Source organism: Alexandromys fortis, unplaced genomic scaffold (genome assembly GCF_014885135.2).
Source record: "Alexandromys fortis isolate MF-2015 unplaced genomic scaffold, M_Fortis_MF-2015_v1.1 scaffold_161, whole genome shotgun sequence".
NCBI classification, from domain to species: domain Eukaryota; kingdom Metazoa; phylum Chordata; class Mammalia; order Rodentia; family Cricetidae; genus Alexandromys; species Alexandromys fortis.
Window position 1 is genome coordinate 828,143 of NW_026068073.1, and position 23,124 is coordinate 851,266.

The following is a 23,124-nucleotide window of genomic DNA, read 5'->3' on the forward strand; positions in this document are numbered from 1 at the left end:
TTTTTTTTTTTTTTTTTTTTTTTTTTTTTTTTTTTCCTGAGACAGGGTTTCTCTGTAGCTTTGGTGCCTGTCCTGGAACTAGCTCTTGTAGACCAGGCTGGCCTCCTGAGAGATCCGCCCGCCTCTGCCTCCCGAGTGCTGGGATTAAAGGCGTGCGCCACCACCGCCCAGCTTAGGCTGGCTTTCTTTGCTTTATGTTTAAAAACCACCTATGAATGAGTACATGTGATAATTGTCTTTCTGTGTCTGGGTTACCTCACTCAAAATAATGTTTTCTAGCTCAGTCCATTTTTCCTGCAAAATTCAAGCTGTTGTTATTTTTTTCTGCTGTGTAGTCTCCATTGTGTAAATGTACCACTTTTTTTTTTTTTTATCTATTCTTCAATTGAGGAGTATTTAGGTTGTTTCCAGGTTCTGGCTATGACAAACAAAGCTGCTATGAACATAGTTGAGCACATGTCCTTGTAGCACGACTGAGCATCCTTTAGATATATACCCAAAAGTGGTATTACTGGGTCTTGAGGAAGGTTGTTTCCTAATTTTCTGAGAAATCGCCACACTGACATCCAAAGGGGTTGTACCAGCTTTCACTCCCACAAGCAATGCAGAAGTGTTTCCTTTTCCCCACAGCCTCTCCAGCAAAAGTGCAGTGTGTCTCATTTACTTGTCTTCTCCCCTTGCCAAAATCCTCTGTGCCACTTTGCAAAAACGCTCATCTCTCCCTGATGCCCTCAGCATAAAGCCCAGTGCCTTCCTTGTCTATCTAGGTATGCTTTGCACTAGGTAGAGAATGTGAGCGGTTGATTGTCTAGAACAGACTGGTTACCTGATTTCCTTTACAAAGAAAGGTCAGTCAACAGGGAGACCATGTACTAGGGTCAGAAGACTCATCAATCAAGCAAGACTTGGAGCTTGATTGGATCACAGTTAAATTGTGTCGTATATAAAAGTGTCGTTCTGAAACGGTTCCAGTTAAAGGGTTTTAAATGGATTGTAGATCAGGTTAGAAATTAGACATGTTAATAATGAAACTGGTTTAAAAGTATTAAAAATCAGCATTGCCAGCTCTGAGATGTGACTGAAATTCTCAAATTGAGGTGGGGGAATATAGAGGTCTATCAAGTTAGGCCCCCGTGTTGATAATTGAAGCAGGATTATGGGTGTGCTTTGTTTGTACTTTCCAAAATAGAACATACAGGATTAATCAGGCAGAGTAGGGTGTCTCTGCTTATCCTCACTAACTGTAAAAGCTTGCTTTGCTCCATTAAAATCGATAGCGTCTGTTCCTTTGCTGAGCATTGGAGTTCCTTCATGTTATCGATTCCTAATGATGTTTATGTGTAGCAGGAAGGGTTATGCTCAGTTTAAAGATGAGAAAGTAGTGGCTTATCAAGGTGCAGTATCTTATAAAGAGGGAGAGTTTTGAGGTTTCGCGTCAGCCAACTGAAAGCCTAGTGAAGCTTTCTAGCTTTGAGGCTTCTTGTGGGCCAGTTCATTCTCAGGGTCCTGATGACTGATGCAGAGGGGTGGAGCTGAGTATACAGGCAAGCATGCCACACTTGCCATACTTAGTAATAGGCACTGGCTATTACTTGTTGTCTTTCAGGTATTATATTTCTTCAGATATAGTATTGTTGATTGGTAGCATGGGTTTCTACCTTTAGTCCTTCGTCAGCCTTGTGGTAAGCAAGAACTATAGGCATCTCACATAGAGATGTTTCCTCTTGTGTGCTGAGCATTTCCTAGCTGTTCTAGTTGTCTCAGTTGGCTTCCATCCACCTTGCAGGCAGCACTGGACAGGTAATACCCATTGTACCCTACATCTGGTGTTGGGAGGTAGGTACCATTTTTACTTTGGTACCTTTGGGTCTACTATTTGGTCTACTATTCGCCACCGAACCCAAGGCTTTGTGCACGTATAGTCTGCTAACTTTATTCTTCTGATCTACCTACTCATGTGCGTGTGCCGCCCCCCAATTCATTCGTTTATTTGTTTTGTTTCTCTTTTGAGACAGGGTTTCTCTGTGTAGCATTGGCTGTCCTGGAACTCACAGGATCTGGCTGCCTTGAGTACTGGGGTTATGGGTGTGTGCCATCAATGCCCAGCTACCCAGCACCTTTTGCCTCAAAAAGTAATGTTTATTTAAAGAGAGAAAGATAGAGATATCTGTTAACTCCTTTCTCTTCACTCCTCCCAATCCTCAGCACACTGGTATTGAACTGTGGCCAAGGGCCGGTAGCAGGACAGCTCCTAGCATGAAGTTGCAACTTTGAGGGGCATCGTTGCATTGTTCTTTTTTTTTTTTTTGAGGCAGGGTGTCTTTGTGTAGTTTTGGAACCTGTCCTGGAACTGTAGACCCGGCTGGCCTCAAACTCCCAGAGTGCTAGGATTAAAGGTGTGTGCTACCACTCCCAGCCGAGGGGCATCTCTTTAAGTGGAAATGTAGTTGAAAGTCTTAATGTCTTGAGTTCATTCTGTCACTATATTAATAGCCATGCCCTTATAATCAAAAGGAGGACCACCACTATGGCTGATTCTTTGGATTTAGTTTCTCTGTTAGTAGGAAGGTCACAACTGATAACTGAAGAGACTTGTTAAGTATCAATGCTTGTGATATCTTGTAACAAGGATAGTCTGTCTAGACTGGTTAAGCATACTTATAGGCCACCAATGGAAGGCAGAAGTACCTCTGATACCATGTTCAAAGGCGTTATGCATGTCAGGCCTCCTTCCAAATTGTCCAGACTGACCTCAAAATCTCAGTCATTTTTTTTTCCCTCTTAAGCTCTTACTGTGCAACTGCATACTACAGAGTATATGAATGAGAGAGAGCTGGAGCAGCTGGTGAGAGGAGCACAGAAAGTTCAGCTCAGGCATTTAGCTTCCAACACTCCCACACTCATTAGAGTTGGGTAATAGGTTTTCATTTTTTTGTTGTTGTTGTTGTTTAAGATTTACATATACATACACACACAGTGTTGTGTCTGCATGTGTGCTTATATGACTGAAGCCATCAGGTCTCATTATAGATGGTTATGCGGTTGCTGGGAATTGAGCTCAGGACCTCTAGAAGTACAGCCCATGCTCTTAACCTCTGAGCCATCTCTCCAGTCCGATTCTTTTTTCTGAGACAGGGTTTCTCTGTGTAGCCCTGACTGCCCTGGACCTCCCTTTTTAGACCAGACTGGCCTCAAACTCACAGAGACCCACCTGCCTTTGACTTCCAAGAGCTGGGATTAAAGGCATGCATACCACCCGCCACCCCCTAGTGGTTAATAGATTCTTGATCTTTTTCAGAAGACTTAAATCTTGGTGGCCTAAAGGGAGTTAGTTGTCTATTTATACCAGTTGGTCCTGGTCATTTTCTTCAGCGCTAGCCCAGGGTCTCTGCCTGAGGCTGTAGGATAGGGAGGAGAAAACTATCCTGGACTGTCTTACTTCATTTTTGAGACAGTCTTGCTGTGTAGCTTGTATTGCCTGGAACTCACTCACTATGTAGACCAGGCTGAGTTCTGTCTGTCTCTGCCCCTTCAGTGCTGGGATTAACTCATGGGCCATTATACCCAGTTTATCCTGGACTCTTTTTTTTTTTTTAAAGATTTGTTTGTTTATTTATTATGTATGCAGTATTCTTCCTGCATATATCCCTACAGGCCAGAAGAGGATATTATATCTCATTATAGATGGTTGTGAGCGACCATGTGGTTGCTGGGAATTGAACTTAGGACTTCTAAAAGAGCAGCCAGTGCTCTTAAATCTCTGAGCCATCTCTCCAGCTCCTTATCCTGGACTCTTGTTGTCTAGTGAGAGACTGCTTGGTATCAGGCTTTTCCTGGCTGTGGTTGCAGTCTGTCCAGTGAGTGCCGGTACCGCACATATTAGGGAACAAAATAGCTGAGTTTCTCTCCAGAGAGATCCCATGGATTTAGTTACCGCTCAGCTCACCTTGTATTGGGAATGGCGTTTTGGTGTATCACACCCTATCTATGGAATGGCATTTCCACCCCAACAGCCTGTTGTCCTCATCTGGAAGTCACTCTAGAAAAGGCCATCTAGCTTTAGTGAAGCTGATCTGAAACTAGGTGTGTAATCAAGCTTGCCAGGTCACTGAGGTTTTCTTTTAGAAGGGGACCTATTAAGGTTCCATCTTCATGTCCTCAGCCTCTGTCCATTTTTCTTCTACTCAAGACTATGGGCACTGTCTACTTAAAAGATTCTCCTTTTTGTACAGGGGACCCTCACAATGATCCCAATGCTCAGGGTGATGCCTTCAAGACTCTGTTCGTGGCTAGAGTGGTAAGTACCCAACTTCTGCCCTGGGAATCCTAGGCTGCTGAGAACTTGAGTCTACTAGCTATGGGCTGTTTGAGGACTTTGGAACAGTGTGCTTCTCCCATTTAACTTGGCTTTATCTCTTGTAGAACTATGACACAACAGAATCTAAGCTTCGGAGAGAGTTTGAGGTGTATGGACCCATCAAAAGAGTAAGTGGGTTGGGCTGGAGGGTTGAGTTGGAATATTTGGAGGAGGGAGAAGTAGCTTGAAGAGAGAAAGAATGCTGGGTTCCCAGCCTGGGAATGGGTCACATCTTTTCAAGGCCTGAGTTTATTTCCTTTAGTGTAGCTTTATCAAAAGTAACATTGGGCAGGGCTGTGGTGGTCCATACCTTTAATCCCAGCACTCAGGAGGCAGAGATTGGATCTAGACTAGCCTGGGCTAAAAAGCTCATTTCTTGTGGATTTAAAATACCTATTGGTAAGCTTCATCTTGCTTCAAGTTGATATATGGTTGAGGAAGCAGGCCCACTAAGGCTATATAGGTTCAGTTTAGGTGGACTGTTTGTTTCTTTTCCAGTTTATAAGGTAGTCTCATGAGTCCAAGGCTGGTCTCCAAGACCTCGAATAGATATAGCTTACTCTTCTGCCCCCAGGATTAGAGCGTAAATTCCAGTCAGCAGTATATATGCCAAATAAGAATTGTACCTGAGGGGCTGGAGAGATGGCTCAGTGGTTAAGAGCATTGCCTGCTCTTCCAAAGGTCCTGAGTTCAATTCCCAGCAACCACATGGTAGCTCACAACCATCTGTAATGAGGTCTGGTGCCCTCTTCTGGCCTGCAGGTATACACACAGACAGAATATTGTATACCCAATAAATAAATATTAAAAATGTTTAAAAAAAAGAATTGTATCTGAAACTGTCCCAGCTCTTGTACAATTGATGCTTTTATTTTAAAATTTCTTTTTATTTTTTCCCTTTNTTTTTTTTTTTTTGAGACGGTTTCTCTGTGTAAAATCTCTGGCTGTCTTGGAACTCTCTTTCTAGGCCAGGTTGGTCTCAAACTCAGAGATCCTCTTGCCTCTGCCTCCCGGGTGCTGAGATTAAAGGTGTGCACCACCACTGCCCAGCTAAAAATTCTAGATTTTTATGTACATGAGTGTCCTTTTGCCTGCTTGTTAATAGGTTTACTATGTTGGTGCCTCGGTCAGAAGAGGTTCGTAGAGCCCCTGGGAGGAGAGTTACACAGAGTCATAAGCTACCATGTGGGTGCTGTGAACCAAATCCAGGTCTGCAGCAGGAGCAGCAAGTGTTCTGTTAACCACTGAGCCATTTCTGATACTATTTTTTGTTTTGTTTCTTTTCTTTTTCCTTTTGGTTTTTCGATATAGCATTTCTCTGTAGCTTTAGAGCCTGTCCTGGAACTAGATCTTGTAGACCAGGTTGGCCTCTGCCTCCAGAGTGCTGGGATCAAAGGTGTGCGCCACTGCCACCCAGCTGTTTCCTTTTTTCAAGACAGGTTTCTCTGTGTCACTACAGCTGTCTTTTGGAAGTCGCTCTGTAGACCAGGCTGACCTCAAACTCAAAGAGATCGCTGCTTCCTGAGTACTAGGATTAAAGATACATGCCACCACCAGTATATTGACATGAGTGTAGTGCCCTTGGAGGCCAGATGGGCATTGGATCCCTTGGATCTGGATTACATATGGTTGTGTGCTGCCATGTAGTTTTTAGGAACCGAACTTGGGTCCTCTGCATTACATTATTACATTGCAGGAGGAAGGTAGGAGTGGTGTGTGAAGACCAAAGAACAAACTGAGATGGATTGTCTCCTTCTCTGGGGCTTTTCTCCTGGAGATGAGACTCAGCTATCTCACTCACTGGCTCTTAATCTTTTAAGATTGTTTCACATAGTCCAGGCTGGCCTTGATGAGTTCATTAAGTAGAGGTTGACCTTAAATTTTGATCTGTCTGCCTCCAAAGTGCTGGATTACAGGTGCGGACCATCACTTTTTTTTTTTTTTTTTTTTGCTATCTACCAGCTAAGCTACATCACCAGCACCTTCAGACTTTTTTATTTAGTTGTTTTAGTGTCTCACAGGGCATGGTGGTGATGCCTAATCCCAGCATTTAGAGGGCAAAGGCAGGTGGATCTCTGTTAGTTCGAGGACAGCCAGGGCTGTCATACAGCAAAACCCTGTATCAAAAAAATGAAAGAAAAAAAAAAGACAGGGTCTCAGTCTGTCACAAGTAGGTCTTGTTTTCTTTCTTTCTTTTTTTCCTTTTTAAAGATTATATGTATTTTGCCAATGTATATGTATACTAAGTGTATACAGTGCCCTTGCTCTGGAGTTGGAGTTGCAGACTCTTGTTAATTGTTCTGTGGGTATTGGGAGTGGAACCTGGGTTTCAGCAAGAGCAGCAAGTGCTTTTAACCCCTGAGGAGCCATTTATCCAGCCCATCCCAGCTTCTCTTTTACTTTGAAATGTCTTACTAAGTTGTCCAAACTGGCCTTGAACTTACTAAATAGTTAGGGAGACTTGTTAATTTGTATGTAGTCTACAGATGTTATTACTACAGGGCAGAGTTAGGTCCCTATGGCAGGATGTGTTATGTGGATCTCAGTCTGGGGTGTCTGCTGCCTAACCCTTTGCTAGAACCATACTACCAGCTGTAGTGTCACGCGCCTTCAGTTCCAGCATGGTGTGTGTGTGGCATGTGTGCGTGCATATGCTAAAAGAGTGGTAGAGGAAGAACACACATAGGAGAAATAGTCAGAAGGGAACTAGGGAGAAACACACTAATTGGTTGTCCAGGGCAGATTGGTCAGCCCTGAAAACATGAGCAGGTATATATGGTCTGAGCAGGCTGTGTTTGGGATACCCAAACACACATATATATCAGTAATTAACTATATAAGTCACGAGACGGAGAGGTGGCTCAGTGGTTAAGAGCACTAGCTACTCTTCCAGAGGTTTCCAGCAGAACTCACAATCATCTTACAATGGGATCAATCTCAAATTATTTTAAATAGAAAGTATTGGACAGAGAAAGAAAATATGTTAACTGAAAGGATAATGGCTCATAACTATAATCTTAGCCCTAGAGAAACTGAGGCAGAAAGATTGTCCATAAGGTTGAGGCTAGCCTGGGCTACAGAGTGAGGTCTGGACTACAAAACAAGAAAGATATATGTTGTGCAATTTGATATCAAAACTCACTTAATTCCTCTGTGCCTTATTTTCCTCTGTTGGGAGACAAAGTAAGAACTGGCGCTCATGATGGACACAAAGCTGATTAGCTCAGGATGGGCCCTCTGGCCTGTCCGTGATTCGTGGGTCTCAGAAACTGGTCCCATCCTCCACCTCCTCTTGTGACCTGATGGAACATGACTCTAGCATGTCAGCTCGGGATCTCAGTTGACTTTTGAAAATTACAAGTTGCAGAGTTAAAATCTTAGGATTCCTGCGCAATCTTAGGACCATATCTATCCATGTGTGGGCAGGTAGTGATGTGGATGGGAACCTGCTCAAAAACTGTTATTTCCCAAAAGTCTTACTTGTTTTGCCCCACCTCCTGTGTTCCAGCATTTCTTTTTGAATCCTGATTCTCTGTACTCCAGCCTCCTGTGTCACTGCCATGTGGAGAGAGGACCCAGACACTTGGCCTGACTTTGCTTGGCCTTTACAGTATGGCCACGCCTCTTAATTGCCCTGGGTCCTCTAACCTCCCTGCCTTCCCATATATGGGCTGTCTGCACATACCTCTTGCTATAGTTGCAGGCAGACTCCTTTTCCACAGTTCTGCATGAACTAGCCGTAGTGGCCCTTTGTGCTCAGCACATTGTTCATTCCTCACAGTTGGCTGGCTTTAGGGGCACTTGACTCAATGCCTATTTGCCTATGGCCTCATCTGAGGATCTCTACCATCAGAACATTCAGCTTCCATAGAGCTGTCTCCACAGCCTTCTCCAGCCTGCTTTGCAGGACCCTCTGCCTCCCACATATGCTTCTGTGCCCTCTGGTTTCCACTTTACTCTGGCTCCCATTGAAATGAGAGTTCCTTGGGACTCTTGAAAGACAAATCTGTTACTGTCTGTCCACCAGCCCAAGGCCTGTGCCATAAGTTGGGTTGTGGGGTGGGTGGGGCAGCCCTGTAACTGTGGAACTGACTGCCTTCTGCCTGCCCTGCAGATCCACATGGTATACAGTAAGCGCTCTGGGAAACCCCGTGGTTATGCCTTCATCGAGTATGAACATGAACGAGACATGCACTGTGAGTACCTGTGCCTTTGCCTTTTCTTCTGACCCTCTCACCTCTGCTTCCCGGCCTCTTCCCCGTCGTCTGTTCCCTCCCCTGCCATACCTGACTTTAGCATTGTTTCTTCTCCCTCTGTTTCTGATATCTTATATATATATGTGTGTGTTTTTTAAAAATCAAAAACAAATCCCCCATAACGTGTGTGTGAGCCCAGGGAGGTAAGTGTCACACGTTGAACCTCTGGCCAGGAGGGCACTGGGTGAGGTATGGGGGCAGCTGGAGGTGGGGGAAGTTGTCGGATTTGGGGAACTTCTCCCTGTTAGGCCCCCACTGGAGTTGGGGGCCGCCAGGTTGGAGTGAGAGCTGGCCTTTGAACCAGTCTTCTCCTCCCCCAGTAGAACTGGGCTAGGCCACTCGACCCTCCACCTCCCTCCCCAGACCCCACCCAGTTCTCATCAAGCAGTGATCTGGTGGGCATGGTTAGCACCCACCCCCACAGCTACAAAGCCCCATTGAGGCTGCGCGGCGTCCACTTGGGCAGGGCTGGGTGGGTGGGGGTGGGCAGGGCTGCGGCGTGTCCAGGGGCCGCCGTATTAATTGACTGTTCTTATTGTCACTGCAGCCACCACGCAGCTGGCTTGCAGCTGATGCTTACGCTCCCCTTACAACACCTCAGTGTATGGTTGGTATAAGGGTTTGTATCATGGGTAAGATCACAGCACTGCACACCAGCCCAGCTTAGCCAGGCAGCTTAGGAACAGTGAGGCTTCCCTTCCCACCCTAGTTACCCTTCAGTGTCCCTTCACCCACAGCCCTTTCCTCATTTGGGTGCCCTCTACCCCTCTTGCCCCCCATCCACATGCTCTCTGGTAATCTCTCTGATCCCCAGGGGTAGGGTGGACCTCAGTGGGAGAGGCACTGGCCTACATCCATAGTCGGGCTCCACCCAGCCCCTGACATCTGGGGCCATGTTGACAATACTAAAGTTGGGGTGTTCTGGGGCCAGGGCTCTATATGGAGCCCTTCAGCCTGACCCTCCCTGCCCTATGATTTCTGTGGGGTTGTCACCATAGTGGTCTTGGAGAGACTCTGACTTCTAGTTTGGGGTACTGTGTCCCTTTTATCTTCCTTGGCATGGTGGGAGCCTCTTAAGAAGGCAACTGTGATGCCCAGTGCCTGAGCTCCCCAAAGTGCATGGATTGGGGTTCAGGGTATGGGAGGGGTGGAACAGGCTTCAAACAACTGAAGGTGTGGTAGTTTTTACTAAACCTGTATTGAGGCAGAAGAGAGGGAAAGAGAGAAAGGCCTAGACTGACACAATTACATGGTCTTCTTGCCGTTTCCTGGGTTGGGCCTCCTGGGGTTTGGGATGGGGAACCTGAGCAGGGTTCCTGTACTTGACAGACCTCAGTTCTCAAGTTCCCTCCCCTCTCCTCGGCTCTGGGGTTAGGGGCCAATTGGCCCCTCCTGGAGCATGGAAATCATTCCTGGATCCCAGATGTGTCCCTTGTGTGCCAGCCTCAGCTGCTGCCACTAGTTGGGAGGGCATGTGGAATTGTAGGTGGAGAAGCCTGACCCCAGTGCTAAGAGTCAGACCAGTGCCTAGTGGAGTGTGACTGTTTCAGGAAGTGGTGAGGTGGCAGCTGCTTTGAGGCCTTTAGGCCTGATGTTTAAGGTCAAGCAGGATAGCCCTAGGGCTTCCAGCCTAGGCTCTAGTCATTCCTCTGTGAGACTTTACTTCCTCTATCCACCTGTCTTTAGGTGTTGTGGGAAATGTAGTTTCTCCCTCTCAGGGCTCCCAAGACCTGGCTACCTTCCCTGTAGCTTTAACTACCCCAGTGGTGGTGGGTGTGGGGTCTGTGTGAGTGCTCAGGTAAGCTTGGGGTCTCCAGGTAAGCAGTCCCGTGTCCCACCCCCACCCCACCCCCGGGAAGCCCGCCTCCTCGCCAGGCCCCCAGGAGTTGCCGAGCCCCCCCCATCCCGCTCGGTTTGGACACCCGCAAGGCCGGCATCGGTAAATGGCACCTTTTTCTCTTCCTCTGGTTGTTATTGGGGGGGGAGCGGGCAGGGGTGGGGCAGGGTATTGTGGTTGGTGAGCACAGTTCCTTAGGCCAGGGCTGGAACCTGGATAGGGAAGGGACTTTTGGCCTTAACAGCCCTGCCTGATCACAGGCTTGCACTCTGGGCCTCCATACTCTGTCTTATACTCCTCAACTTCCCTGAGGGCTCAGGCTGGGCTGTATACCCTGCTGGCCATTGAGCTTGACCTGGAGGACAGAGCTGTCCAAGCTAGGTGGTGGCAGGGTCAGTCTGCTCAGGTAAGGCAGGGTTTTGAGTAGCACGGCACATGTACCTCTGGGCCTAGCCAGGGTCCTTGGAGGCCCCTGGGGAGCTCAGCCCCCACTTCTGTCCCTGCCAGTTCCTTAAGGTCTCCATTCCTGTTCATTTCTGATCTGATGTCTGTTACCTCACACTGACCTCCCTATGAAAATACAGAGAAAGAAAACTGGTGTGGTCTGGGTGTGGAGGGGCCCAGTGGGCCTCCTGCCTCAGCATGGTGTCTAGGGTGCATGCCTGGGTGTGGAGGGGCCTAGCCAGCCTCCTGCCCAGCATGGTGTCTAGGGTGCATGCCTGGGTGTGGAGGAGCCCTCCCCACAGCAGAGGCCAGCATTCAGCTAACCTCCAGTTTCTTTGCAGCAACTTTGGCCGCCCTGGCAGGAGGGGGCTGCTCCATCATGTGGGAGCTGGGGGTGGCCAGGGTGAATGTTTTGCCCCCCCCAGTGACATTTGGGGATGCCTAAAAGGAATTGGAATGGATGGAGCAGGCCCTTCAGGGTGGGAAGAGGGCTGTCTGACTGTTGGTTGCCTGGCTGACTGGTGGGAGTGTGAGTGTGTGTGCAGGTGGATTTGAGGGGAAGGGATGCTGTTGCACGGATCCTTGTCTGACTAGAGCACCTTCTGGGGACTCCCCCTCCCCCACATCTGTTGCAGCCGCTTACAAGCACGCAGATGGCAAGAAGATAGATGGCAGGAGGGTCCTTGTGGATGTGGAGAGGGGCCGGACCGTGAAGGGCTGGAGGCCCCGGCGTCTAGGTGAGTACATTTTGCCCTCTGGGTTCCTGGGCCTATTTGTAGGTCATTTTGCCTTGCACCCATATGTTGCTTGTTCCCCTCCATTTCCAGCTTGTCTTCTCTCATCAGCTTCATGGCTTTAGACACTGGTGCACACACAGACACCTACACATGAGTGCCCAAGCATACCCTGGTCTTTCCTGGATGAGTGATTGACCAGCAGCAACTCTTGTGGGAGTAACTTCAGCACTGACCTCAGCACCTTATGCCTAGTGGATTTGGTATCACAGGCTAGGTTTGAGAGTGTCATTGCCTCTAGCTTTGCTTTTGCTCTCGCTAAATGGCCTTTTCATCTACTCCCTGGCTTCATGTACTCACTAGCCTAGTTTCTGCCTTCACATTTGGAGCAAGAGGGCAGCAGCCTGTCCCCTCACTGCCTTTATAGTTGTCATTGTCTGTCTCCATCAGGGTTGTTATTGTGAGAAGTCTTAAAATACATTTGAGGATCCTGAAGCATAAGGAAAGGAATGTCCTGCTGATGCTGAGCTCTTGTCTCAGTCCCAGGCCCCTGATGTCAATGGACCTCACCAAGAGAACCTTGAGGCTGGGCATTGAGATTGTGCTGCTGTCTCTGTATGTTTGCTCATCTAATGGTTCACTATTAGGCTCTGCCTGGGTTGCAGGTCTTGTGTGCCAGGTGCTCCTCTATCTTGGGCAGCTTTACCTGCCTTTGCTTTCACCTGTGCGCCTGTGCCGAGTTGACGTAACACCTCAACCCCCAGGGGCCTCCCAAGATGAGTTCTTGAGACTTTGTGCTGTGTTGGGAGATTCCTGGAGTCTCAGAACCAGCCTGTTGTCTGACGTACAGACTTGTGAGAGTGTGGGTCATCTTCAGTCACAGGCGGACGTGGAGCCCGTGTGAAGCTTTGTGCAGCACCTCTCCACATGCAGTCACACAAGTATTTTACTACTTGGGTGTAGCTCTGCGACAGGCTCTCAACTTTGAAGCCCAAGGTGATCTTCCTGCCTCCACCTTCTGAGTGTTGAAATTACATGCCTGGCTGTTTATTTTTAAAGAATGAGATGTTGGTTTAACTAGGTTTCTGAGGTTTCAGTCCACAGTCTAACTGGCTCTGTTGCTTTTGGACTTGTGGCAAGTCAGATGTGAAGAGTAGTGAATGGAAGGGACTCAGCTTGTGTATTTCTTTTTAAAGATGTTGACATCCTCTTGTATTGACGATGTAGCCCATTGTTAACTTGTGATCCAGTAGCTGGAGGTCTGGGTCCATCCTTTTCCTATTCCTGGTTTAACATCCTTGCCTTTGACTGACCAGGAGGTGTCTCTGGACACTCTTCTGGTGGGTGGTGCAGGAAACCACAGGCACAGGATTCCCAGCCATGAGCCTTCCTTGTCAGATCACTGGAATCAAGTGGCTCATTAATGGCTCCCCATTTGAAATATGAGTACTGCCTGCTCCTTGGTGCTATTGGTCAGGTATGTGCCACCTTTGTAGACAGGATTAAGTCTGTGCAAGTTCAGGATCTGAAGGGGGTGTCATTGTGGTTTTCTTGCACAGTTGGTGAACTTGAAACCTGTCTGGCCAATGCTGGTGGCCTATGACAATTGAGTGGAGTGGCATTGTGTGTTGAGCAAGGCAGGATCTGAGTTGGTGCTTTGAGACTGATGGGGGAGTACAAGGTAGAGACAAGGAGAAAAAGCTTAACTCCAGGGAAGATAAATGTAAGATTTACGGCTCTTGTGGGAAGCCAGAATACAGCTGAGGAGTCTGGAAATGACAGATCCCCTGGGAGGCAACTGGCTGTGGCAGGTCTTCCAGCTTTTCTATTCTTTGAAAATATAAGGTCTCTTGGGCTGGAGAGATGGCTCAGAGGTTAAGAGCCTCTTCTGGCCTGCTCTTCCAAAGGTCCTGAGTTTAATTCCCAGCAACCACATGGTGGCTCACAACCATCTGTAAGGAGATCTGGTGCCCTCTTCTGGCCTGCAGGCATACATGGAGGCTGAACACTGTGTACATAATAAATACATCTTAAAAAAAAAAAAAAAGAAAGAAAGAAAATATAAGGTAGTCTTGACTGGCCTAAAGCTCATTGTGTAGACTAGGCTGGACTCACACTCATCTACCTGCCCTGTCTTCCCAAGTATGGGATTAAAGGGGTGAAACATTACCTAACTAACCTCTTTCAGCTTTTCTCTGGACTCACACTTTGCATATTGTGCACAAAAATGCAAGTTGTTGGTGCACTAACCTAGAGTCTGAGGCCTCAGGTGAGGTTGGCAAGCTTGGGAGGAATGAAAATTCTTGTTCAGGTGTCTGAGAGCTCTAGCACCTTGTGAAAGCCTTGCATGAAAACAGGCTGTTCTGTGGCAAGGAGACATGGAAATGATTGGCATGGGATTGTGCACCATAGCTACCAGTAGAGATATTTGGGTTTTGTCTGCTATTTAGGAACCCCTCTCAAGTTTGACATTTTTGCTCCATTCCCACTGACCCTGTGTTCCTTTGCTTGGCCCACAGGAGGTGGCCTTGGTGGGACCAGAAGAGGTGGTGCAGATGTGAACATCAGGCATTCTGGCCGAGATGACACTTCCCGATATGATGAGAGGTAAGGTTGGGCACCTGGTTTCTTGGGACAAGACAGTAATGGAGGTGCCCTGCCACACACTGCTAACCTTATCTAGGCCGGGCCCCTCCCCACTTCCACACAGGGACCGGGACCGGGACCGTGAGCGGGAGCGCAGAGAAAGAAGCCGAGAGCGAGACAAGGAGAGAGAACGGAGACGCTCCCGCTCTCGGGACCGGAGGAGGCGCTCCCGGAGTCGAGACAAGGATGAGCGGCGCAGATCCAGAGAGAGGAGCAAGGACAAGGACCGAGACCGAAAGCGCCGAAGTAGTCGGAGCCGAGAACGAGCACGCAGGGAGCGGGAGCGAAAAGAGGAGCTTCGAGGTGGTGGTGGTGGCGGCGGCGGCGACATGGCTGAACCCTCTGAAGCTGGTGATGCAGCTCCTGATGATGGGCCTCCTGGAGAGCTTGGCCCTGATGGCCCTGATGGCCCAGAGGAGAAGGGCCGGGATCGAGACCGGGAGCGACGTAGGAGCCACCGAAGTGAGAGGGAACGTCGCCGGGACCGAGACCGTGATAGGGATCGAGAGCACAAACGGGGGGAGCGGGGCAGTGAGCGGGGCAGGGATGAGGCTCGGGGTGGAGGTGGCAGTGGTCAGGACAATGGGCTAGAAGGGCTAGGTAGTGATGGTCGAGACATGTACATGGAGGCAGAGGGTGGTGATGGGTACATGGCCCCGGAAAATGGATATCTGATGGAGGCAGCTCCCGAATGAAGAAGCTTCCTGTGTTGTGGACATGCTTCTGTTTCGCTGTCTGCCTTCCTAGCCTTCCCACCATGGCTTGTCCTCTGAGGTAGAAGTTTTTTTGTTGTTTTTTGTTCTGATCCCTTGGATTTAAAAATAAAATTAATTTCATGATTAATAGTGGGCACCTGGTGTATTACTGCACTTGCTCTCTTCCCAGAATGTTGTCACTGTACATTGTCCAGCCCCTCTGGGTGTACTAATTCTAGAGCACATGTTGCAACCTGGAGTAGAGGCTGTGCTCAAGTCACCAGGACTGCTTGTCAGGTCAGATAGGGAACAATGAAAGAACAGTAGGCCAAGAGGCAGGGTGCCAGCCAGGATGGCACAGGCGTGTGGGTAGGAAGCATATCTGCTCATAAAGTGTGCTAATGAGATAGCCACCAGCAGTTGAGATGTGCATATACATTCCTAGAAGGAAGACAAAGGTGGGGGAGCTTTGAGTCTGGTGGGCCCTGAGGAAGCAGTGGGTAGCCTGGCGTGGTCCTGAAGGAAGGCTACGGCAGCCATTTAGATCTGACTGACAGACTCTAGTCTGCACACAACCAAGAGTACCACAGATAACTAACTGCCCTAATGGGAAACTTGACACACGTGCCTGTGGATCTCCCCGGGTTTGACTGTCTCACTGTAAAATGCTTAGGGCGGCAGAAACTTGTGAAAGGCATTGGAGGATGACCAGTGGGGACATCAGTTCCTTTCTTAAGGAATTGATACGGCTTGAGTATAATATGGCCTTCACATGGGATATTTGTCTCCAACTATTGGGGTGGCTGTGGGTTTTAAGAGGAAGGACCTGGTTAGAGGAAATAAGTTCTTGGGAATGTGCTGTGCTGTTTCCTGCTCATGAGATGAGAGCACCTGCCTCAGGCCCCTGCCAAGTGTGCGTGGCTGAGTGACTGCACTGAGACCTCTGAAGTGGTGAATGGACATGAAGTTGGGTCTGCCAAGTACTATATATGGTTATTTTTCTGGGGAGGTGGGAAATAGAGCTGGGGACTGACAGACCAAATGTCCAAGCTCTGCTTGGTGAACAGATTCATTGGGAAGCGCTCCCCAAGAGATTCTGTGCAGTTGTAGAGGATGTACTGACACTCCTATTTTGGGGGCATCAGCAATTTGTCCCCATCTCTCAGCTATCAATGTATTTTTTGTGGATGATCATGGTTTTGCCTTCAAAATGGGTGGGAAACAACCACTGTATTCACAGCCTTGAAAAGACTGTAGAAATATGAAACTCCTGTAGGTTTCCTGGAATCTCCTCTTCTGGAGGCGTGGTGAGATTTCAGCAGCCACACCGCCCTGGTGGAGTGCCTCCCACCACACGCCAGGCAGGGTGGCCACTAGGAGACGGACCAGGATAGGAATACAAAATCAAGGATTTAGACCACAGTATTCAGCAGCCACTTGGAATTTCATAGGCTTGTTGGGAAAAGGACTTGTGAGGTAACAAGAAGAGTAGGTAGAAGATGCAGGGCCACTGAAGCAAAAGCAGAAAGTAAAGAATTAGTTGTTTCAGTTTCTATGGCAGTCTCTGTAGCCCTTGCTGTCCTGGAACTCACTAGATAGACCAATTAGACCAGGCTAGCCTCACAGAAATCTACCTGCCTTCTTCTACCTCTTGAGTGCTGGGATTAAAATCATGTGAGCACACTCAACTCTGAGGTTCATGGTTTAGTAGGTGAGCTGGGCGTGATGGCAGAGGCAGGCAGATCACATGACAGCCCAGTCTACTGAGTTCCAGAACAGCCACATCTACACAGAAAATTACCCATATTTGGTGTGTGTATGGGGGGAGGGGAGTATTTTAGTAGATGGATTTAGGAATTAGTTTAGATACCAAAACACCCAAATTTCTTGTCATGAATCCCGGAAAGATGGAATTGGATAAATTTAATGAAAACTCCTTTTGGCTTAGGAATTGACTTAAGTGAATGAACGAAGGATTCAAGAAAATCAATTCAAAACTGGCATATGCCTTTAGCACTTGGGAGGCAAGAGCAGGCAGATCACTGAGTTTGAGGCCAGCCTGGTCTACAGAGTGAGCTTCAGGACAGGCTCCAAAGCTACATAGAGAAATCCTGTTTGGGGGAGAAAAAAAAGACAAATCAGTACAAATGGAAGTAGATGGCAGTTCCTAGAGAAGTTGACCCAGGCTGGCAAGATGACTGAAATTTCCAACTTGGGGAATTATAAAAAGAAAAGGGGCTAGAGCAATGGCTCAGAGGGCTCATAACCATCTATAATGAGATCTGGTACCCTCTTCAGGGGTGAAGGCTTACATGCAGGCAGGACACTATATAATTTTTTTTTTTAAAGCCAGTTCTGGTATGAGAAGATCATGAATTTAAAGTCAACTGGGACAAGCAAGTCACTGCCTTAAAAAAAAAAGTAACTACAATTTCTGTTGTGTTTGAGGCTTGGAAAGAGCTGAGGATGTAGGGTAAAGAATGGAAGTTTGTAAAAGGTACCAACAAGCAAGGACCTCTTGAAATAGCATCTCACAGCACAGCTTGAGCCCCACACTAAGGATGTCACAGGCAAACATGGATTAAACCAAAAGCTGTGACCACCTAGGCATTCATAAGAGGGCACTGACCTCCATGTGTGCTGTGCTGGGCCATATACACAAAGTCATAAAGTAAATTTTAATTTGTTTTTGGAGACAGAGTTTCTCTGTAGCTTTGGAGCCTCATCTGGAATTTACTCTGTAGAACTTTACTCTGTAGAACTTACGATCAGCGATCACTTCCTTAGCCAAGGGGTGGCTGTTCAGTTTTTTGCTAGTCCCTGCTACTCAGAGTGGCTCAAAAGGTTAAGGACAATACTCTGTCCCTCAGCTAAAGACAGGAAGGCAGAAGCTAAGCTCCGTAAAAGCTTCTGAAGCAGGTACCTGGTTGTTTGGTTCAGGTTGCTGCTTTTGAAGCCAGGCATGGTAGCTGAAACCTTAAATCTTGGGAGGCTGAGGTAGGAGGCCAAGGCCATCTTTGGCTCTCTGATGAGATGGGTAGTTAGGGAAGGCTCAGTGACGTCATTGACATTGCTACTATTGTGAGTGCTGTGGTGGAGAGACTGCCCTTAAACACACCCTTTTCTGACCACATCCCCACCCCACTAAGCCAGAATCACAGCCAACAGCCATCAGCAAGCCACATTGCATATCAATGACCACCCCTCTTTAAAACAGCCACTCTTCTCCTGCCTCCCCGCCTAGCTTTCCTCCTACTCCCCCATTCTTTCCTTGTTCCTGCACTCCTCTCCCCTTGTCTTAACACGAGAGACAGCCAGCAGCACCTTCTGGCCTCCAGTTCCCAGGCCCCTTTCAGACATCACAGGCCCAATAAAACATCTGTAGTCTAAGCTGGCCAACTGATGGTCTTCCTGCCTCCACAGGCTGGGATTCCAGAAGTGCACCATCACACTGGGGTGTGCAATACTGGATCCCGAACCCAGGGCCTCAGGGCCTTCTGCTTGCTAGGCAAGTACTGTCAGCTGAGCTACGTTCCCAGCCACAGCACAGTCTTCTCAAGTTGAAAAGATCTGCATGCACTCCACACAGCCACCATTGAACAAATGGTAGCCTGCACACATTAATACTCCCATGCACCTCTCGACCCAAACAGGCATGTTTCACATTAGTCTACCGGTCTCCTGGCCTCAGCTTATTGCGACAGCATCCTCCCTCCTGCCACTTCTGCAATCCAGACTTCTTGGGTGCCCCCAGAGATCTTCAGCTACACACTTGACGATCCTATGTCACTTTTGGGGATTTATATGAAAATACAAATCCAACATGTAAATGACAATACAAGTCCTCTCGTGCCATCATCGTGATTTCCCAGCCTCTTGGGCGCTCTGGGTGACCTAGGCCTTATGGCTCCTTGACTTTCTCTTCCAAAAATCTCTGTGAACTGTGAAGGTTCCTGGTCAGGTCTGTTTCTGTGTCTCTGTCAGTCTCTCTCTGTATAGACAGGGTCTTGTGTATTCCTGGCAGCTCTGAAACTCGTTATATAGATGAGGCCTGCCTTTAAAGCCTCTGCCTCCAGAGTGCTGAGATTAAAGGTGTGTGCCTCCAAGCTCCGCGCTGTGTGTGTAACCGAAGGTGACCTTGCATAGAGTTCTGATCTTCCTGCCTCCACTTCTGAGTATTGGGACTACAGGCGTGCACTACCACCCGTGACTTATGCGCTCCTGGGTATGCGACCCAGAGTCTTGAGCATGCTAGGCTAGCACTCTACTGACTGAGTTACATCTTCAACTTCAGATTTCATTGTTCTGGTTTCTGGATACGGGCTCTTGGTATGTATCCCAGGCTTTCTAGTCACAGCGATCCTCTTTTCCCAGGCTCCTGGAAAGCTGCAGGCCCTGTAGCGGGTCCTGCAGAGCCCTGGAATCCTGAGAAGCCACGCCCCCTAGACTTGTCAGTGTGGAAATGAGGGGGAACTACCGAAAGGGCACAGATATGCCCTAAGGAGCAAAGCAGCACACCAACATTGTAACAGGAAGATAACAACCAGAATAAACCCATGCAATCATCTGGTAGTGATGTGGCACAGGGAGCTAGGCACGCGGAGGACGAAGGTCTCGCAAGTCCCCCAAGTGGGAGGGGCCCCTGCGTGGCACCGCCTCAACGTCAGTGGTGAGGGCAGAGGCTCGAACTGCTGGTAGCCATGTGGGCGGGGCCTCGCGGTGCGCCTCCTTGCCGGCACCTGGTGGGCGGGGCCTCGTGCGGCACCTCCTCCTCGCTGTCGCCCGGGCGGGTGGCTTGCGTTGGCCGCGATATGGCTGCACTGGTGGAGCCGCTGGGACTGGAGCGGGGTAAGCGCTCGGGGGGTCCAGTCCGGTTTCTAAGCTCGGTGGGCCGCGCCAGTCAGCTGCCGGGGGACAGGCGTAGTCAGGGTGGGCGGGGCGCGACCTACGGGCGTGGGAGGGTCTGGGGCGGAGCGCACCAACAACACCCCGCCTGGGGTTGGGGTCCAGGGGACCGGCAGGGCGCGACAATCGCTTCCAGCCTGACCTCGGTCGTCCTTCCTGCTGACTTCGCTGTTCTTACTGCGTTCTGCAGACGTGTCCCGGGCCGTGGAGCTGCTGGAGCGGCTGCAACGCAGCGGAGAGCTGCCCCCGCAGAAGCTGCAGGCCCTGCAGCGGGTCCTACAGAGCCGTTTCTGTTCTGCCATCCGTGAGGTGAGCACCTTGGAACTGTGTGAGTTGTAGTTTACTAGCGCTGGTCGGCGGGGCCCGTGACGGGCAAGTGAACGTAGACAATTGTGTCCAGGGCTGTGAACTGGCATCTCCCTGATGCTGCCGCGTCCCCCACCCTCCAGGTGTACGAGCAGCTCTATGACACGCTGGATATCACTGGCAGCGCTGAGGTGCGGGCTCACGCCACAGCCAAGGTAGGCGCCTGTCCCTGCAGCTCTAGATGACCACGAAAGGCACAGTGCCCTCCCAAAGCTGGTCGTTCATACGCCTTCCTTCTCATTTGCGCATCTCTTACACCATATGAAGATTTATTTATAATGCCCTTTAAATAACTGCACATTTTTAACTTGAATGCACATGAGATTCTCTTTAGCAACAGGCGAGGAAACTGACCTCACTTTTCTGCCGTAAAGATAACCCTAAAAGACGATCCAGTTGGATATCGTGAACAGGGACATCTATCCAAACTGCAGTGCCCAACTCTTCTTGTTACTGTCAGCAGACTCAGTCCTGTCCCCATCTGACCCCCAGGGTGGGGGCTAGTTTGTCTGAAAACAAGATTGGCGGGTGCAAAATACTGAAGACATACCTGGCTTGTGGAAGAATGCAACTGTTCTCACAGGTTTTAGTCACCTGGCAGGAGTCCCCTGCTTGCCCTTTGAACCCTGGCTGAAGTGCCCCTTTCTCAAGGGGCCAGGGTCTCTCACATCAAGGCACCTTCTCTCTTCCAGGCCACAGTGGCTGCCTTCACAGCCAGTGAGGGCCATGCACATCCCAGGGTTGTGGAACTACCGAAGACTGATGAGGGTTTGGGCTTCAACATCATGGGTGGCAAAGAGCAGAACTCACCCATCTACATCTCTCGAGTCATCCCCGGAGGCGTGGCTGATCGCCATGGTGGCCTCAAGAGGGGAGACCAGCTGCTGTCCGTGAATGGCGTGGTGAGTGGGGCCGCACAGTGTCTGTATGGAAGCTCCACACAGGGAGCACAGCTTTTGTAGACACTGCTGGCTCTTAAGGACTTGAGAGCATGCTAGGGGACCAGTCCAGTGTAGAGGATGGAGGGTTCTATAGGAGGAACCTTTGGAGTGGATGCTGAAGGATGGGTAATTCTCAGGACTCAGAGGCGGTTCTGGCTGAGAATGGATAGGGTTGGTAATTGCACTCCCCTGGCCTGAGGAGAAAGGTTGGCTCTGATAGAAGTCTGAGCCACCCAACATCCTGAACCCTAGTAGTTAGAATCCTAGAATCACCATGGAGGAGGTAGTTTGGCCAGAAAAGCTGGGCTTTTGTTACTGGGCTGTGAGAACAGTAGGCTTAGGGAATGTCAAGGCCTCTCCAGGATCTGGGAGGACAAGAACAGGTTCCATGACCTGCTTCATTGACTAGGACTCTAAGCTGTACTGACATGACAGGTTTTAGGGTGCAGGTGCTGAATCTCAAGTTGGTAATCCACTGGGGAGGGGATGAGGCCCTGGAGACTTGACCCTAGCAGTCTTCTCACTATCCACTGGTCCCATGTCCTGGGTAGGGTGGTAAGGGCAGCGGTTTGGGTCAGCAGTCTGTGCGAGGCCTGCCCTGCAGAGTGTGGAGGGCGAACACCATGAAAAAGCCGTGGAACTCCTGAAGGCCGCCCAGGGCTCAGTGAAACTGGTGGTGCGGTACACACCACGGGTGCTGGAGGAGATGGAGGCCCGCTTTGAGAAGATGCGATCTGCCCGGAGGCGCCAGCAGCACCACAGCTACACGTGAGCCTCGCGCCCACTCTCCCCCTGCTGCCGTCCCCAGCCCCAGACTCCCAAGCCAGGCCGGTGATCCCGGTGGTCCTTTATCCCTGGCTCTTCACAGGGGCTTCTTGACCCTTGACCCCTACCATGGTAACCAAGGCCCTGGGACTCTGGCTTCCTAATCTCAGAATCCCTGTGTCTGCTTTTCTGAACCGTTGTTTCCAGAACCTCAGCCTTAAACATCTCATGCCCCACTGAACCTCCTCTGAGCCTGAATTTGCCCTCTCCACATCCTTGCAGGTCTTTGGAGTCCCGAGGCTGAAATCAGAGAGCAGGACCCTCCACCTCCCCTGTACAGTATTATTTATTGTCACTGGCACCTTATTTAAAGATCTTTAACCCTCACCAAGTGTCTTGTGTGTCTGTCGAGCATCCTGGAATAGTGTCTGTGGAGGAGGAAGGTGAAGCTGAGGTTAAAACCAAACTCTTTGCAGTATGGGTAGCGAGATCGATTCTGCTCGAGCAGCACTGAAGACTGGGGTTGGCCGGCTTCCCAGAGACTAATCGGGCCCAAGGCTGCGTCTAAATGAATGCCAGGGCGCACTACTGAAGACCACTGTCCCCAACACTTTAGAGGTTAGGAAGGAGAGGAGGGCTTGGTAGGGTCTTCCGCTGCCGGTCGGGCGCGGGAGTCTTGAAACGCAGCAGGAGCTCTGCCTCTGTAGGCGTGGCGGAGCGAACCATCCGCTGGGGGAGCCCAGCGGGCCGTTCCACCGTCTGAGAGGGAGTCGGTAGCGGGGCGCGTGCAATTCCCCAGACGGGCGCAGGGGTGCGGAGTACCAGGCACTCACCACCCGTCGGCCACTTGCCTCACCTTTCAACCGAGCACATCCTTCCGGGAGCCGCCCTTGCCTTTAAAAAAAAAAAGATTCCCACTTTGAACGTTGAATTCCCAACCCGCCACCCAGCCCTCCTGTCCCGTGAGAATGCGCGCTGCCGCGGGAACACGGGTTCGCGACTAGCGCTCCAGGCGCGCTACAAGATTCAGGTGACATCATCCTCTGCCGGGCTCCGCCTCCATCCCAGGCCGCCGCACGCTGCATAGTTATTGGTTGCTGCACCATGAGTCCCTCCCCCAGCTCTCCGCCCGCGCGGCCCCTCCTTCTCGATGCAGAGGCGGGGCCTGGTCACCGGCC

At 49.7% G+C, this 23,124-nt stretch overlaps 2 protein-coding genes across 2 annotated transcripts in view; both read left to right on the forward strand.

Annotated features, from left to right (window-relative positions):
* Positions 1-15,117, forward strand: part of Snrnp70 (small nuclear ribonucleoprotein U1 subunit 70) — a 23,121-nt gene extending 8,004 nt beyond the window's left edge. Inside the window, exons 5-10 of the mRNA XM_050121199.1 lie at positions 4,233-4,297; positions 4,423-4,485; positions 8,472-8,553; positions 11,530-11,631; positions 14,148-14,235; positions 14,312-15,117. Coding sequence (XP_049977156.1) covers positions 4,233-4,297; positions 4,423-4,485; positions 8,472-8,553; positions 11,530-11,631; positions 14,148-14,235; positions 14,312-14,969 — 1,058 coding nt within the window. The 3' untranslated portion in view covers positions 14,970-15,117. The remainder of the gene's footprint in view (positions 1-4,232; positions 4,298-4,422; positions 4,486-8,471; positions 8,554-11,529; positions 11,632-14,147; positions 14,236-14,311) is intronic.
* A 137-nt stretch (positions 15,118-15,254) lies between these two features.
* On the forward strand, positions 15,255-22,550 carry Lin7b (lin-7 homolog B, crumbs cell polarity complex component). The gene is made up of 6 exons (XM_050121200.1): positions 15,255-19,817; positions 20,065-20,183; positions 20,324-20,395; positions 20,933-21,142; positions 21,786-21,949; positions 22,229-22,550. The coding sequence occupies exons 1-6, from the start codon at positions 19,670-19,672 to the stop codon at positions 22,248-22,250; spliced, it is 735 nt and encodes a 244-aa protein (XP_049977157.1). The 5' UTR covers positions 15,255-19,669; the 3' UTR covers positions 22,251-22,550.
* Positions 22,551-23,124: the final 574 nt, after the last annotated feature.